Below are 15,279 nucleotides of genomic sequence, written 5' to 3' on the forward strand. Positions count from 1 at the left end.
TGAGTATTCCCCTCTGTGGTGGCCTGAGATGCCAATGGAGCCAACCCAGCAAAGGTCTCCACGTCATCTCCATCCAGTCCTGCTGCAGAAGTTGGGCTTTAGGGACCTGTCTTTACCATTCTTGTCAGTCTTCAAAACAGACAACTTTATAACTTGGTTCTTGGGTCCTTTTAATATGCCTGTTATCCAAAGTATTAGCATTCAGAGAAAACCTGCCATTTGTTTTTATTGAACCACACTAGGGAAAAGCTATGAGTCCTATGGCTACTTCCATGCCTTCACGTTTTTCCTCTTGTAATTCAGTTAGAAGTAATGGGATAAATACAGCAGGTTAAAGGTGAAATTGCCTGTCTTGCTTCATCTAGAAGTCTCATCTGCAGTCAGATTAAATTAACATATAAATAAATAAATAAATAAATAAATGGAGCTCTAAGATCTCTGAATGGTACAGGTGGAGGATGTGGATTACATTTTACCTGTATTAGCTAACATACTGCTGTGTGAGGAGGGATTGGGCACTGGCACAGGTTGCCCACAGAAGTTGTGGACACCCCATCCATCCATGGAAGTGTCCAGGGCCAGATTGGATGGGTCTCTGAGCAGACTGGTCCAGAGAAAGGTGTTCCTGCCCGTGGCACAGGGGTTGGAACTGGATGGTTTTTAAGGTCACTTCCAACACAAACCATTCCATGGATCAAGTTGTAGGAATTAATCAGAACATAACCCTTTTAAATGGCATCCCGTTCCATGGCCAGTTTTAAGGCAAATAAAACACAATTTGTTCAGCCAATGAGAGTCTGAATATTAGTAAAGTTGAATCAGCCCCACAGTTAGGAATATGTTTGCTTTAGTAGTTCATTCTTTTCATTATATTCTACTTGTCAGTTGCTCAGCCATTTAAATAAAACCCAGAAATTCATGTTACTCAATACTGTCAACTTCAGCCTTTGTTTCAAATTTAGAAACATGTTCTGCTTCAAGGCACCAAGAAGAACATTCCATATCTTTTCCTGGTTGAAGCAGTCATGGACCAGTCTTGTCTCTGGAAATTTTCTTTTCCAAATGCCCCTAGTATGTTATTTATGAGTCTGTTAGCATTAGTCACGTGCAAATTTTAAAGATACAGAAATGGGGTTCAAGAATCATTAATTACTATGCAAAATATCAGTTGCTGACAGGTAAATAATTCTACAGCTCTTTTCTAAGCTAAATTAAAAATTTTGCTTCTGTGCTCAATCTTCCCTTAAGCTTGGAGAGTATTGTCTGATATGGTGTATTCCTTTCTGTTTACATAAAGACTAGAATACAAGGAAGTATTTTTATGGGGCATAAAAGACAGAATAAGACATAACAAACCAATTACAGGCTGCAGACATAAATATATGTACGTATTCAGCTCAGTCAACCTTTTTATAAGTGATTGTGGGAAATGGTGTTTAATCTCTTCTAACAGTCTGTGGGCTGCATTTGTAAATGTGGGATTTTCCTTGTGTGATAATATAGACACATGCCACTTGTGTTTTATCAGTAACAACAGCATCCTGTCCCTGAGGATGTCTTTGTCAAACAATACATTTTCAAATAGTCTGAATTAATACCTTCATAAATGAAGTGGATGCACATCTTAACCTCCATCCAAATGGAATACGTGCTAGATGCATTCATTCAGGCAGCTGCCAAGGCATGAGCGTGGTCTTACAGCCTTATTAAAGCTGAGTGTCTGAGCAAAGTCCTCAGCTTGCATCACTGCAGAAGCAAATCCAGGACGTTTAACAGTTTCTGGAAACGAGAGCAGCATTCTTGTAGCCGGTGTGTCACCTCGCAGTTCTTCCCAGGTGAACCCTATTTTTCCTGGAACAAAGGATGCAAGGCTTTGAGAGTTTTCAGCAAACCTGGGGCTGTGACCTCTCCTGGACTCTGCCTGTGCACGTCCTGCACGCTCAGGGTACGGCTCGCGGCCTGACCCAGCCGGAGAGAGGAACACCGGACAGAGAGAAGTTGTTCCATTTAATATGTGGGACCAAACATACAGGAATATGTGTGGCCAAACATGCAGAGCACCCAAGGAGACTTGCAGCAAGTTTCAGAGCCAACCTGCATGAGTTTGGGCAGTTCTGTCCACCCTTAGGAGGTCAGCCAACATAACCAAATTTATGCAGTATTTGAGAAACTGGCAGCGTTGGATGTTGAGGATCCTTTTTAAACTCCTGCATCTTAAGTGCAGAATTTGCACTGATCTCATTTTGGGATCATAATAAGAATTTTGAAATCCCACATCTCATGATTCAGTACAATTTTGGGGCATCATTCTTAAGAGAAAAAGGCAAGTTTTAAAGCAGTTTGCTCAAGAAAGTACTATTTGAAAATTCTCACACAATCATGCACTTTGCAACTCTTCAGAAAGTTTTCTGAAATACAACAAAAGTTTTCTGCAAAATACCAATTAGCAGAAAAAGCAGATATGAAATGGGGCTCTTGCTCAAGCCCTGCCATGCCTTGCACATTCCTACTGTGTCGTAATAAAAACTGGATGCAATTTTCTTGGGCAAGGACAACATGTGTTCACTCTGCAAAGCATTTTTCACACTTGCCTTGAAGAAGGAGGAAGAATTATTCTTTGTCTGGTTAAAATGTGTTGTCACATGCATGACCTATAGCTGGCTCCTCAGTAGAATTAGCCAGGGGTTGAATGGGTGGCAGCTCTAAGATGCAAATTTTCTGCTGAAGTTTCTACAGTGTGATGTATTTAGATCTGGCCAGATTTTTTGTACTAAATAATTAATGCCTTTTTAGTGCAGAGCAATTATTTAGGGGAAAAAAATACCCACCCCAGCTTTCTATTACACCAAAGCTAGATGTTCTTGCAGCTGTACTGAGCAGGCATCACAGTGGCTGCCTGTGACACCATTTTAAAATGACCCACGTGTGTTGTTCTGTCCAGATCAAAGGCGGGAAGGTGCACTACATATCTGATGCTGGAGTTGCTGGGAAGGTGGAAAGGAACATCCCTGAGGTGTATGCTGCAGATGGGCAGTGGCACTCGGTGCTCCTAGAGAAGAACGGCTCTGCCACCGTCCTGTCGGTGGACAGGACTCACAGCCGGGACATTCTCCATGCCACCCAAGACTTTGGCGGGCTGAACGTCCTCACCATTTCTCTGGGAGGAATTCCATCCAGCCAGCCTTTCAAGAGCACAGTTGCAGGTATTTTTTTTCTTTTTCCCCCCACCCAAGTACTGTAATTCTTTATCAGTAATTAGTGTACATCCATCTTTTGCCAGGAAAAATGCAAATTGAATGAGTAAGAATTACAGACTTTGCTCCTTTAGTACACACTGCAGGCTTCTTGTTTCCAAAAGCAGGCACTCCATCTGCAGGGCTTTTTTGAGACAGAGGGATTTCTTGTCTGTACATCAATTTTTGCTATTCCAATGGAAAAAGAAAGGATGAATCCTTTACCTGACTCATAATCTGAAAAATCAAAGCAAATCTTTCATACGGGCAAAAATGCTAAACAAAAACTTTGTAGGGATTTGGTAAGTACTTCAGGATTTACCCAGTTATTGATATGATTGAAATGTTTTCTGCAGCTCCAAGGTATTCTTGCTTTATCCTGCTGTCAAATGAAGAATAGGATTTATTTCTGAGCGAGGACAATAAGGAACCACCCTCTGACTGATGTCTAGCTGTTAAGGAGTAAATCAGTCTCCCTTAAGAGTTAAAGGAACTGTCTCAAACCCTGGCAAAAGAAGCAGATAACACATATTTGATGCCATTTCCCAAGTGCTAGGTAAAGATGGAAGTGATTTTTAACTGCAAAACATGAGATACTCCAGACAATACAGATGTATTTTTCACATATTTCTATATTGAAAAATCTTCCTGGCTTCGTGAATTGTGACCAGACAAAGTATTTTTGAGTGGAACAAATTCACACTTTACACTTGTGTATTGTGAATATGTATGAAATGTGGTACGAAATTGTGTGGATGCTGTGCTGACCTTTATCCTTTGTACATGTACGTTTTATGAGCAGCATGTGCATGGAAAAAGCAGAGGCTTGTAGGAAAGCTGGAGCAAGGAAAATTGAGGACACTAGCCTCTCACCACTGCCCAGTGCTGTGGCAGACAAATTAGGAATGTCTGGCTTCCATTAAGCACACACAGTCCAAAATCCCTTATTCATATGATTTTATTTTATTTTAATATTGGATTACACTGGGTACAACATACCAAGGATTTACAAGGCACTGGTATAAAACTCTGCATGAACTCAGAGTCAAAAATATCTGCAGTGCTATTAAAGGCAGACAACACATGAGGTGACAGGGCTGTGAAGGTGCTGTGTCCAATAAAATTTCCAAATCCAGGCAGATGTGACAAATTGCTCTTTATCAGCACTGCAAGGCTCCACCCCACATGCAACAAGGTGATCACTTTTGCTTGGGCTCCCAACTAAGCCTAAATCTTCAAGCCTGAGGATTATAAAACTTTAATACCACCCCCTACAACTCAAGTGTATTTGCTGTTTCATGACAGAGTGGTGTCCATCTCCGCGTACCTTTTTGCCACAGCTCCAAGCAGAGATCACCGTAAGGTTGCACTACCTCAAAACCCTTCCAGAAAAGATTCAGTCAGGGGAACAAAGAGAATTATTAGGCTGGCAAAAGACTGGATTTTCCTGTGACCTTGCTCAACCACTGCACAGAGCCTGGGGATAATTCCATCTCCCTGGGCTCTCACAGCACTAAAACTCGGTGTAGGGTAGCACTGCAACCAAGGAATGAAAAGTTTGGGAAAAGACCACTCTAGATTCAGAGATACAAAAGCATTGCTGTGAATTTAGGGCACAGGAGACTTAGCTGAAGCACAGAAGGCAAACTCAAATAATGTTTGGTGCTGCATGGCCAAGCCAGCTTCCACAGGATTCTCTGTGGGAAATGATAAGAAGTTTTAGAAATACAGGAAAATCAGGAGACAAAGGCTTTTTTAGTATATTGAATGAAGTCATTAGAGGGCATATTTATTCAAATTCAATTTAAAGATATTTAATAGATAGATGTTAGAATAGATGTTTCCCTATGTAACCATGAGAATTCTTGGCTTATTTAGTGAAGAGAGGACTGCACTGTTGATGGTGCATACTCAGCCTTCATCTCCCAATAACCCTGTCCCTTTCTTTCCCCCCTTTCTCAGGCTTCAGCGGCTGCATCTCCTACATCAAGTACGGCGGGGAGAGCCTTCCCTTCTCGGGCAAGCACAGCCTGGCCACGCTGTCCAGGACGGACGCCTCGGTGAAGATCGGCTGCCGCGGCCCCGACGTGTGCGCCAGCAGCCCGTGCTGGGGCGAGCTGATGTGCATCAACCGCTGGTTCGCCTACCAGTGCGTGCTGCCGGGCGCCTGCGCCTCCAGCCCCTGCCTCAACGGGGGCAGCTGCGAGCCGGGGCCGCACGCCACCTTCACCTGCAGCTGCCCCGAGGCGTTCGCGGGACGCACCTGCGAGACCGTGGTGGCCTGCCTGGGCGTGCTGTGCGCCCCCGGCCACGAGTGCAGGGCGGGCGTCGACGGCGGCCACGTGTGCCTGCCAGCGCCGCCGCCCGCCCAGCTGGCCCTGCCGCTCTGGGCCGTGCCGGCCATCGTGGGCAGCTGCGCCACCGTGCTGGCGCTGCTGGTGCTCAGCCTCATCCTCTGCAACCAGTGCCGAGGGAAGAGGTCAAAGGGGCCCAAGGAGGAGAAGAAGAAGACGAAGCACAAGAAGAAAAAAGGCAGCGAGAACGTGGCGTTCGATGACCCCGACAACATCCCGCCCTACGGCGATGACATGACCGTCAGGAAGCAGCCCGAAGGGAACCCGAAACCCGACATCATCGAGAGGGAAAACCCTTACCTGATCTACGACGAGACGGACATCCCGCACGCCACCGAGACCATCCCCAGCGCCCCGCTGGCGTCCCCCGAGCCCGAGATCGAGCACTACGACATCGACAACGCCAGCAGCATCGCCCCCTCTGACGCCGACATCATCCAGCACTACAAGCAGTTCCGCAGCCACACTCCCAAGTTCTCCATCCAGAGGCACAGCCCGCTGGGCTTCGCCCGGCAGTCCCCCATGCCCCTGGGAGCCAGCAGCCTGACCTACCAGCCCGCCTACGGGCAGGGCCTGAGGACAACGTCCCTGAGCCACTCGGCGTGCCCCACTCCCAACCCCCTGTCTCGGCACAGCCCCGCGCCCTTCTCCAAATCCTCCACGTTCTACAGGCACAGCCCGGCCAGGGAGCTGCACCTCGCCATCAGGGAGGGGAGCCCGCTGGAGATGCACGGCGATGTCTGCCAGCCCGGCATCTTCAACTACGCCACCCGGCTGGGCAGGAGAAGCAAGAGCCCGCAGACCATGGCGAGCCACAGCTCCCGCCCGGGAAGCCGCCTGAAGCAGCCCATCGGGCAGATCCCGCTGGAGACGTCTCCGCCGGTGGGGCTGTCCATCGAAGAGGTGGAGAGACTGAACACCCCTCGGCCCAGGAACCCCAGCATCTGCAGCGCCGACCACGGCCGCTCCTCTTCGGAGGAGGACTGCAGGAGGCCCCTGTCCCGCACGAGGAACCCGGCCGACGGCATTCCCGCGCCCGAGTCCTCCTCCGACAGCGACTCGCACGAGTCCTTCACCTGCTCCGAGATGGAGTACGACCGCGACAAGCCCGTGGCCTACACCTCCAGGATGCCCAAGTTATCGCAGGTGAACGAGTCGGACGCGGATGACGAGGACAACTACGGCTCCAGGCTGAAGCCCCGGCGGTACCCGGGGCGCCGTGGCGAGGGCGGGCCCGTGGGGGCACAGGCAGCCGGCACCGAGGGCTCCCTGCCCGGGAAACTGGGCCAGCAAGCGGGCAGCTTCAACTGGGACAGCCTCTTGAACTGGGGCCCGGGCTTTGGGCATTACGTGGATGTTTTCAAGGATTTGGCATCGCTTCCTGAAAAAGCAGCAGCAGCAGCAGCAGCAGCAGTGAGTGAAGACAGCAAAGGTGGTCCAGCAAAGCCTGTTTCCAAGGAGGGGGAAGCAGAACAGTATGTATAGGCTTTGTCTCCTGGTGTTGCCACAGTGCAAAGCCATGGGGACTGCTCGAACCATTGTATGGTTGTACAAAAGCCAAGGTCAGCGTCTGATCCCCAGGCCAGTCTGGTTGGAGGAGACTTTAAAAATAATAACCATTATGCTGCTGAAAGAGACTTAAGACTTTTTTAATTTAATTATGCTTGGATGAATTTATTTCTCCTGCATGCATTGTATTTGCAAACCAGATATTCGGCATGCAGCCTTTGGAAAGGGTTTTCCTATTTACCATTGTTTGGTTCGTGATTCTTAAATTAATAATGCTTTGTTCTGAAAATGAACTAATTTTTGTTTCAATTGTGAAGGATGTGCATATTGTCTCCAGCTACTAACATGTTTTACGATGCAAGAGTACTGAGATTCCATTTTCCTTAAGAAGTGCATGGAAGTAAAATGGTGAATGAAGGAATTACAGTAGTGAGGTGTCTCAGAAAATGTAGTTACCATATCCTGCAGTTGCTCACATGTGACGTTATGGATGAAATCAGCTTGAATAATTGCTGGCAACAGTGCTTGCTGTAAGTCTTATTCCATACAAGAGGTGCTAGAAGCAGCTCAAGCCAGTCAGCACTTTAGGAGTTTTTTTTTTCCTTTTCCTTTCAGTTTGTTTATTTGTTCGTTTCATGTTTCTTTATCTTTTTTGGTTTTGGTTTTTGTTTTGGGTTTGTTTTGTTTTGTTTTCTTTGTTTGGTTTAGTTTTTCTTGACAAAGTTGTGTGAGAGCTTCTGAATCTCTAGGAAATGTTTTTGGGGATGCTTACTTAATCCTGGTCCCTCCCTGCCCCCCCTCAGTGATTCCTGATGACAATTTCTCAGCCCAGCCCAGCCCAGCCCCCTGGCTCACAGCAGCGAGGGACAAACCTGTCCATTCCCACATCTCTTGGTCTCTCTGCTTGGCTGTGCTGCAGCCTGTGCTTGTCCCCTGATTCCATCTTCCCGTCTGTGCAGTGGAAAGGAAGGAAAAACACTTGGTTCCCTTCCTCACAGGGGCGTTGTGAGGGCTAATCAGTTAACTCGTCTGAAGTGCTTCGACATTATAAAGCACTATAATAACTATTCCCATAATTATTATTGAAGCACTGCCTGGCCTCTGTGACCGTGGAGTGGCATTTTCTGCATTCTAGGATTTTCTATGATGGAAACTTTGAAGAATTATTTATTGTATAGAAAATTACTGCACTCTAGTATTTTGGAGCGGATATGAGGGAAAACTACTTGTAGATTCATTAACGTAGCTTACCAGTTGCCCCCCATTCCCTAAAGTTGTAGGTGAAATAGAATCTCACAAAGTCCTTACATCTTCATGCAGATCTGATGAACCTATTGTACTGTGTAAAAACTTCTTTTTATTTTTTTTTTTTTACCTAAGCTGTGTTTTTATATCAATATTTTCCTATGCTGAATAGTTTTCTTACTTTCAGGGAAGGTAAGAAAAATACTTTTTTTACATTTGTTACTTATGTAACATCCATATTTTTCACATTTTGATAAAATTGTAACATACTGTATGCTTTCTACCTGTAAATGCCAATAATAGAATTAAAATATTTATTTAAAATCTTTAGTGTGTGTTATTGGAAACCTTTTGTCTTTTCTCTCTAATTTCCATTCCTTGATCTTCACTTTTGAAGCTTTAAGTTATTTGGTTTTTAAGCTATATAAACCTTTTAATCAGAAAATAGACTGTAAGAAACAAGTCTCAGGAAGATGGAGAAGAGTATCATGAGGTTGCTGAGCCTAAGATAATGTCAAAGAGTACCAAATCTACTTTCATATTTCTAATAAAACAATTACAACTGCATTTTAGTCCATAGGGTTTTATTAGCAGCAACTGGTTTTGCATTTTTTAGCCATGATCTCCACCTCTGCTTCAAGCTGAGCTTTCCAGTACACAGGCAGTGAGGAGTGTGAGAACAAGAGTTTTCTGTCAAAAAGGAGCAGTTGAACAATAAATATACTGCATTCTTTTATGCTTACAAAGGGATAAATCAGACTTGGACAACTTTTTGGAGAATGCAGAGAGTGAAAAAGTTAAGGCTGCAGGCAAGAGGTGAGTTCTGAGGTTACACTTGGAATTAATGGTAAGTGTAAAGAACTTAGAAAAAGGATGACAATTCAAGGGGGGAGTTTGTGAGTTACTTGTTTGGTTTAGAGTTTATTTTGTTTCAAAACTGGCAATTAGGAACCAGCTCTTTTTAGCTAAAAGTGCTCCCAACTTCATGATGCCCCACAAAAGTGCAAAGATAATGGGCCAAAGTAGCCCATATTGGTATTTAAGTAGTTTCATCTGAAATAACACGAGTTCCACAAGTGATTTCAGAGCTTGAGGAGCTGCTGTAATTAAACATCTGTTAAAAAGCTGTATGTTTAGTTTGAATATTATCCTTTAATACAAACTGTACCACATCCAAGCAGTGATTTTAATAACACATGAAAACTTTAACAAATGAAAGCTTTTAAATGTAACACCAAACATATTGAGGGCTGTGTTATGCCAGTTAAGCATTCTGAAATTATCAAAAATTTCTGCTGAGGGGGAATTACACAAAATACAAAATACATGCCATAACTTTAGCACAGTTTACAATTTATCAAGTGGTGGTGCGTTCCTCTAAATTTTGACACTTTATGGTAGACAAATGTATATTTTACTGGTCTCCTTGTTTCCCTGTTTCTGAAAGGCATCTAGATGTTTTTGACACTTAAACATAAGATCCATTCCTGCCTTTTTTTTTATAATTCCTTCGTGATGAGGATCAGCAGAGGGTTCCAAGTGAATCATGCAGAGCAATCATCCGAAGTTACCAGTTGTGAGGGAGTGAGCTGCATAACTCCCCTGGTTCATCATCAGAGCTGCACGGTCCTGTTTCAAGATCTGGGACGTATTACAAGTCATAAATATGTGGAAAGAAAACAGTCTGCACCGCTCGCTGCGGTGCACAGGAGCCTCCAAACACATCTCATGTCAGCAATTTGTCTCTGACCTGTCTTTCTGCTGAATGGTCTTTGCCAGCTCAGGTGGAGATGCTTTCTCCTGATGATGTTACTAATTAGATGACACTGGACAGAGAAATGGCAGATTTACTTGGCATTCACTTGTTTAGAGAATGAAAAGCAAGATATGAAAAGGAAAGTATAAGGATACTGCAATTTGTGGTAGATGAATAAATTAATAAAGGGTGAAATCTAGATTTATCTGATTCAAGACTTTTCAGTCTTTTTCATCAAAGTTTGGAAACTTTTAAATCAGGAAATTAATAGTAAAATGAGTTACATTGAAAAGTAACATAAAGTCCCAGATTTTGGTGAGAACATCCCCCATCAAGGATCAGACTGCGAGTCTGTGCTGCAGACCACAACCTGTGCAAGGGAGTATCGGTTAGCAGTGCAAAATCCAGCTGGAGCCACATTACTCCAGTCTGGGAATGAGGAGGCTTGGGGCTGGAAGGGGGTGTGGGATCTCACTGATGTCTTCAGAAGCAGGAGATGGAGCCAGCCAAAGGACTCGAGCTGCCAGTGTTCATCAGGTAAATTGGATGTGGTGGAAGCTCTTCGAGAGTACTCTGTGGTTTTGTTGTAGCACAAAATTCAGGCAATGGTATTATTCTTCAGCATTAGGATGTGTTAATGGTACTTTCTTAACAGAATTCTAGAAGAGACTTTATAATTATGGATCCTTTGAAATCGGGAAGGACAATTAGAAGAAAAAGACAATTAAGAGAAAAAGTTGCTGTTTTATTAAGTAGGACTGAGGGAAGAAAGTGGAAATGTTGATCTCTGTGCTTTATCATCCTAGCATTTTACTGCTGACAATTTTATCCTTTTCTGTGACCACCTATGTATTAATTCCACCATCCTTTCCTCTGCTCTGTGAAATTTAGTGCTTTGTTCATCTCATTGTGCTCAGTTTGGTTTTCTATAAAGAGCACTTAATGAGGAAGACTGGTAGCTTATGTCAGGTTGCTAGCACCACAACCTTTTTTAAAGTTTAGGTATTTGCATTCAAGGAAGTGCATTTGCACTGGCCTTTCCTACATTTTGCACGAACCTCACCATCAGCCATCTTACAAGAGCTTTTTCTAGCAATATAAAATATGGTTGGATTCTTAGTAATTTTTCCAGCCTTTTTCCAGTGGCTTTCAGGTTTCATCATCATCACATGGATGACCAGTATCTATTCTTCTAAGGTGTCATTTACTGGTGGGGAAGAAGAAGGCTCTTTGTCATTCCAAGGAAGCATTTTCAGAAATGTTAAGCAGGTTTTTGCCATTTTCAGAAGTGGCTTCCACCAAGCCCATTTTCTCATGAGAACCCTCAAAGGGAAGATCCTGCATGGTGCCTTGAGCAATCAAATGGCAGCATTCCATTGGCATCAATAGGGATCACACTGTGCCTGCTTGGAGCCTGGCTTCATCCCAATCTTCCACAACCTTCCCACTCCTCTGCTCCCAGTGCAGGGCAAAATGAGGGTCCAGCAAGGTGCAGCTTTCCTTCCTCCCTTACAACTGGCAAGCACAACTGGCAGGGGATGGAGAATGAGCAGAAATGGCTCCTCCTAACCTCTGGGAAACAGGAATGCTAAACTGCATTCATTTAACTTTAATTTACATCCTCTCAGAGGGAGCGTTTTCAGGGACAAACCAAACAGTGTGTCAGCTGGAACAAACTAAGGATGAATCAGAAAATTTGTGTCAGGACAAATCAAGAGCAAAGGGGTTAAAAACATTTCAGTCTTTCTAGAGTGAGCCCCAAGGATGACGTGTGGTATCTCAGATAACTCACATGTTGTGTCATCAGTCAGGAGAACAGAGTGGAGCAGACATTGGAACAGGCTTTCGAGGGAAGTGCTGGAATTATCATCCCTGGAAACGTTCAAGAAAAGGATGTGTCACTTGGGGAGATGGTTTAGTGGTGGACTTGGCAGTGCTGGGTTAATGGTTGGACTCCATGATCCTGGAAGTGTTTTCCAGTTCAATGATTCTGTGACACGTACGTGTGGCAACACACACCCGTGGACAGCCATTCCACGTGGCAATTAATACCCTGCAAATTCCCTGTCAGGGCTCCAGGTTTGGAAAACAGATCAGCATCCTGCCTCCCCCCAGCCATAAAATCCTGAGCTGCTGTTCCGTGTGATTCCGTGCGTTCCTGTGACTCTTTGTGCAGCCCCTCAGACAAGGAGCAGGGAAAATAAACAGGTCCCTGTCTTCCCATTTGTTGGTTTATTTCCCCTGAGCCTTTTAAAAGCCAGAGTCTGATTTAGTAATTAGTGCTGCTCCTTGCATATCTTGTGCAATTAGCCTGAACAGCAAATTAGGGAATAAGAAATAAACATTAATATAGAAAACAAACATTAATATAGAAGAACATAGGGGATGAGAAATGGATATTGATGAATCATTCAAAAAGCACATTTCGGTGCAATAATCTAGAATCCTTACAAATAAGCGTTGTAATTTCCTTTAAAATACAACTCTCGTTCAATAATGCAAGTCTTTATTAAAACAATTTGTTAAACCTTGGCAAAGAAAAACTAAGTGACAGCATCGTTTTACAAGAATTCCTTGCAGTTCTTAGAAAGCTGTCAGAGCTGGAATGGTTTGTCTCTCTGTTCTGGTTTTGAGTTAGAGTCTATATAGGTAACATAGACTGGGAACTAAGTGGGTTTTTTTGAGATTTAATCAAAGCTGAAAGCACTCAAAGGTAACAGCATGTAAGTATGCAATCCTTTGAAAGCCAAAAATTAGTGTATCTAATCTACTGGAGCACCCCAACATTTCAACAATTGTTTTGTGGAATTGCATTAAGCTCTGGCTTCCCAGAAATGCCACAGAAAATCCAGATAACCAGATTATTTTATTCATGTCAAATACACTTCTATTAAAATTAGCCACAGAGTCTCCAGTGCCCTGGCTGGATTTACAGCACCATCCAATCACTCAAAGCACACCAAGTAGGAAAGAGATCCTGATGGAACAAATAGGGCCCTGAGGATGACAATTGCTCTCTACTGCTCCTGAGGGAGGTCGTTCCTGGTAAGTGCCAGTGAAGCTTGAAACTTGTAGCCTTAGTTTTATTAGGAAATTCTGTCCCAGCTGGGCAAATCAGGCACTAGGTATGGGTGTCACTTGGAGCTTTTCTAATCCTGTTATGTTTAGGGATTTGATCCATTTTTTTCACCAAAGTAGTTTGCAGCTCGAGTTGTGTGAAAGAAGTAAGAAATATTGTTGTTAATTCAACAGAACTGATTTTTGACTGAAGTTTTTAATTACAGTGAGGTGGCAGTTTATTATGAGAGATATTATATTAAATTCCATTCACTTTGACCCTTTTCCTGCTGTTACCAGAAATTCTGTTGTTTTTTGTTGTTCTGTACCCCATTGTTTGTTTTATTCACCTGTTCTTAGCATTAAAACTGAGAGCAGATTTTTATAAAGCTAATACTGCAAATTGCATCCCCCTGAAACTTTCCAATGCTCTCTGTGGCACAGGGGGCCCTTCTTTTTCATTGATTTGAGTGCACTCACTGAATAATTGCATCTGACGAGGTTCTGAAGCTTTGTCAAAGTTTCCTCTGCCTTCTCATTCTGGTTGCTTCTGTTTTGACTTTAAGATGTCCCTGGATGTTTGTCACGGGAAATGAGCTTGGCTGTTTGCTTTGGTTTAAGTGACATTCAATACTCTGAAGAGAGAAGTGGAGTATGACAGGTCTGTAATTGGGTCAATTTTTCTTTTTCCATCCATGAAATAGCCAGGCATGTACATATCTAACTGTGCTGCTCATGCAGTACACCATGTCCTGGCTTTTTAATAGGGTTTCTCTGGAGCTAGTTTGGAAATGTTGGTTTGGTTTGGCTTTTTTTTTTTTTTTTACACTTAAAAATGAATCTTGTAGAGCACTGGGAGTTTTTTATCTGGAAAATGTCAGTGACAAGAGAAAAGCTGTGGTATGACAACCAAGAGAACATTTTCCAATTTGTCTGATCAGCACTTCCCTGCCCTTTGGCAGGACACATTCACTTGGTGGAAAACAAATCTGCAGACTTTATAGTGCCTGGGAAACAAAGGCAATGGGCAGAACTGTGGGGTTCCTGAACAACAAGCAACAGGTTGTGAAGCTAAAATCTGCCTTTGATAAATGGTTTTAATAGGATTAAACAGTGCAGATTCCTGGTCTAACTACCTCATGGTGTTTTTTGCTCTGAAGGGTTTTTAGTCCTGGTGCAAACTGGCCTCTTTTTGCTGAGAGCAGGGGCACTTGGCTGGTTTGTAGCAGCTGAAGAGCTGGCTCCCTGTGGTTAGTGAAGAGCAGCAGCACGAGTCCACAGACATCTGTGAGTAGTTGCAGTAAGGGAAATCTGCGTTAGCAGAAAAAATTGTTCCCTGTGAGGGTGGTGAGGCCCTGGCACAGGGTGCCCAGAGCAGCTGTGGAAGTGTCCAAGGCTGGATGGGGCTCTGAGCAGACTGGGAGAGTGGAAGGTGTCCTGCCCATGGCAGGGGTTTGGAATGAGAATCACCATTTTGTGATTCTGTGATTCTATTCTACCTCCTGTCCTCTACCTAAAAATAGAAATTGCTCCTCTAAAAATAATCACACTTCTACATCTTTGACTTAAAAAGATAGTATGTGGGAGATCAAGGGATGAGACAAAGTGTGTTTTAGTCAGCTGTGGCTTGATATCCAGCTTGTGTGATACCAGCTGATAACACTTCCATGGCACCACTGGATTGCCTCCTCTGCTGCCTGAGTACAGGGAAGAGATTAATCCTCCCCCAGCCCTGCTTTGTGTTTTATACACCTACAGCTGTAGGACATCTGCTCAGACAGAAGATCCTACATAAATAAGATGTTCATGTAAAAAATGTTATTTACATTACCTAAAATGAAAACTGTTAGGGAAATGTCCAAGAGCCTGTGTATCTTTCCTGTGACGGCTGGATGGAGATTCCTAAACAAAAAGCAGCAGGCAACCTAATGTTTTCAAGGGGTCCTTTATATTTTCCTAAACTCTTAAGGGTTCTCTGGAACAAAACTTTTAAGGTTCCTTCCAAGTGGCCCTTTATGGTGTTAACTGCCCTACTGTGCTTTACCTTCTCTTGTTCCAGTGGGGTCTTTGCTCTGCTTATTGAGCATCAAGAAGTGATGGGGAGGGTCACACGTGCCTGGCAGAT

General features: G+C 43.9%; 1 protein-coding gene across 1 annotated transcript in view; it reads left to right on the forward strand.

Moving 5' to 3' along the window:
* FAT4 (FAT atypical cadherin 4) overlaps positions 1 to 8,668 on the forward strand; it is a 117,491-nt gene extending 108,823 nt beyond the window's left edge. Inside the window, exons 16-17 of the mRNA XM_033060977.1 lie at positions 2,942 to 3,203; positions 5,196 to 8,668. Of these exons, the coding sequence (XP_032916868.1) occupies positions 2,942 to 3,203; positions 5,196 to 7,072 (2,139 nt within the window). The 3' untranslated portion in view covers positions 7,073 to 8,668. The remainder of the gene's footprint in view (positions 1 to 2,941; positions 3,204 to 5,195) is intronic.
* The last annotated feature ends 6,611 nt before the right edge of the window (positions 8,669 to 15,279 follow it).

The sequence above is a fragment of the Catharus ustulatus genome, chromosome 5 (genome assembly GCF_009819885.2).
Source record: "Catharus ustulatus isolate bCatUst1 chromosome 5, bCatUst1.pri.v2, whole genome shotgun sequence".
Lineage (NCBI taxonomy): Eukaryota > Metazoa > Chordata > Aves > Passeriformes > Turdidae > Catharus > Catharus ustulatus.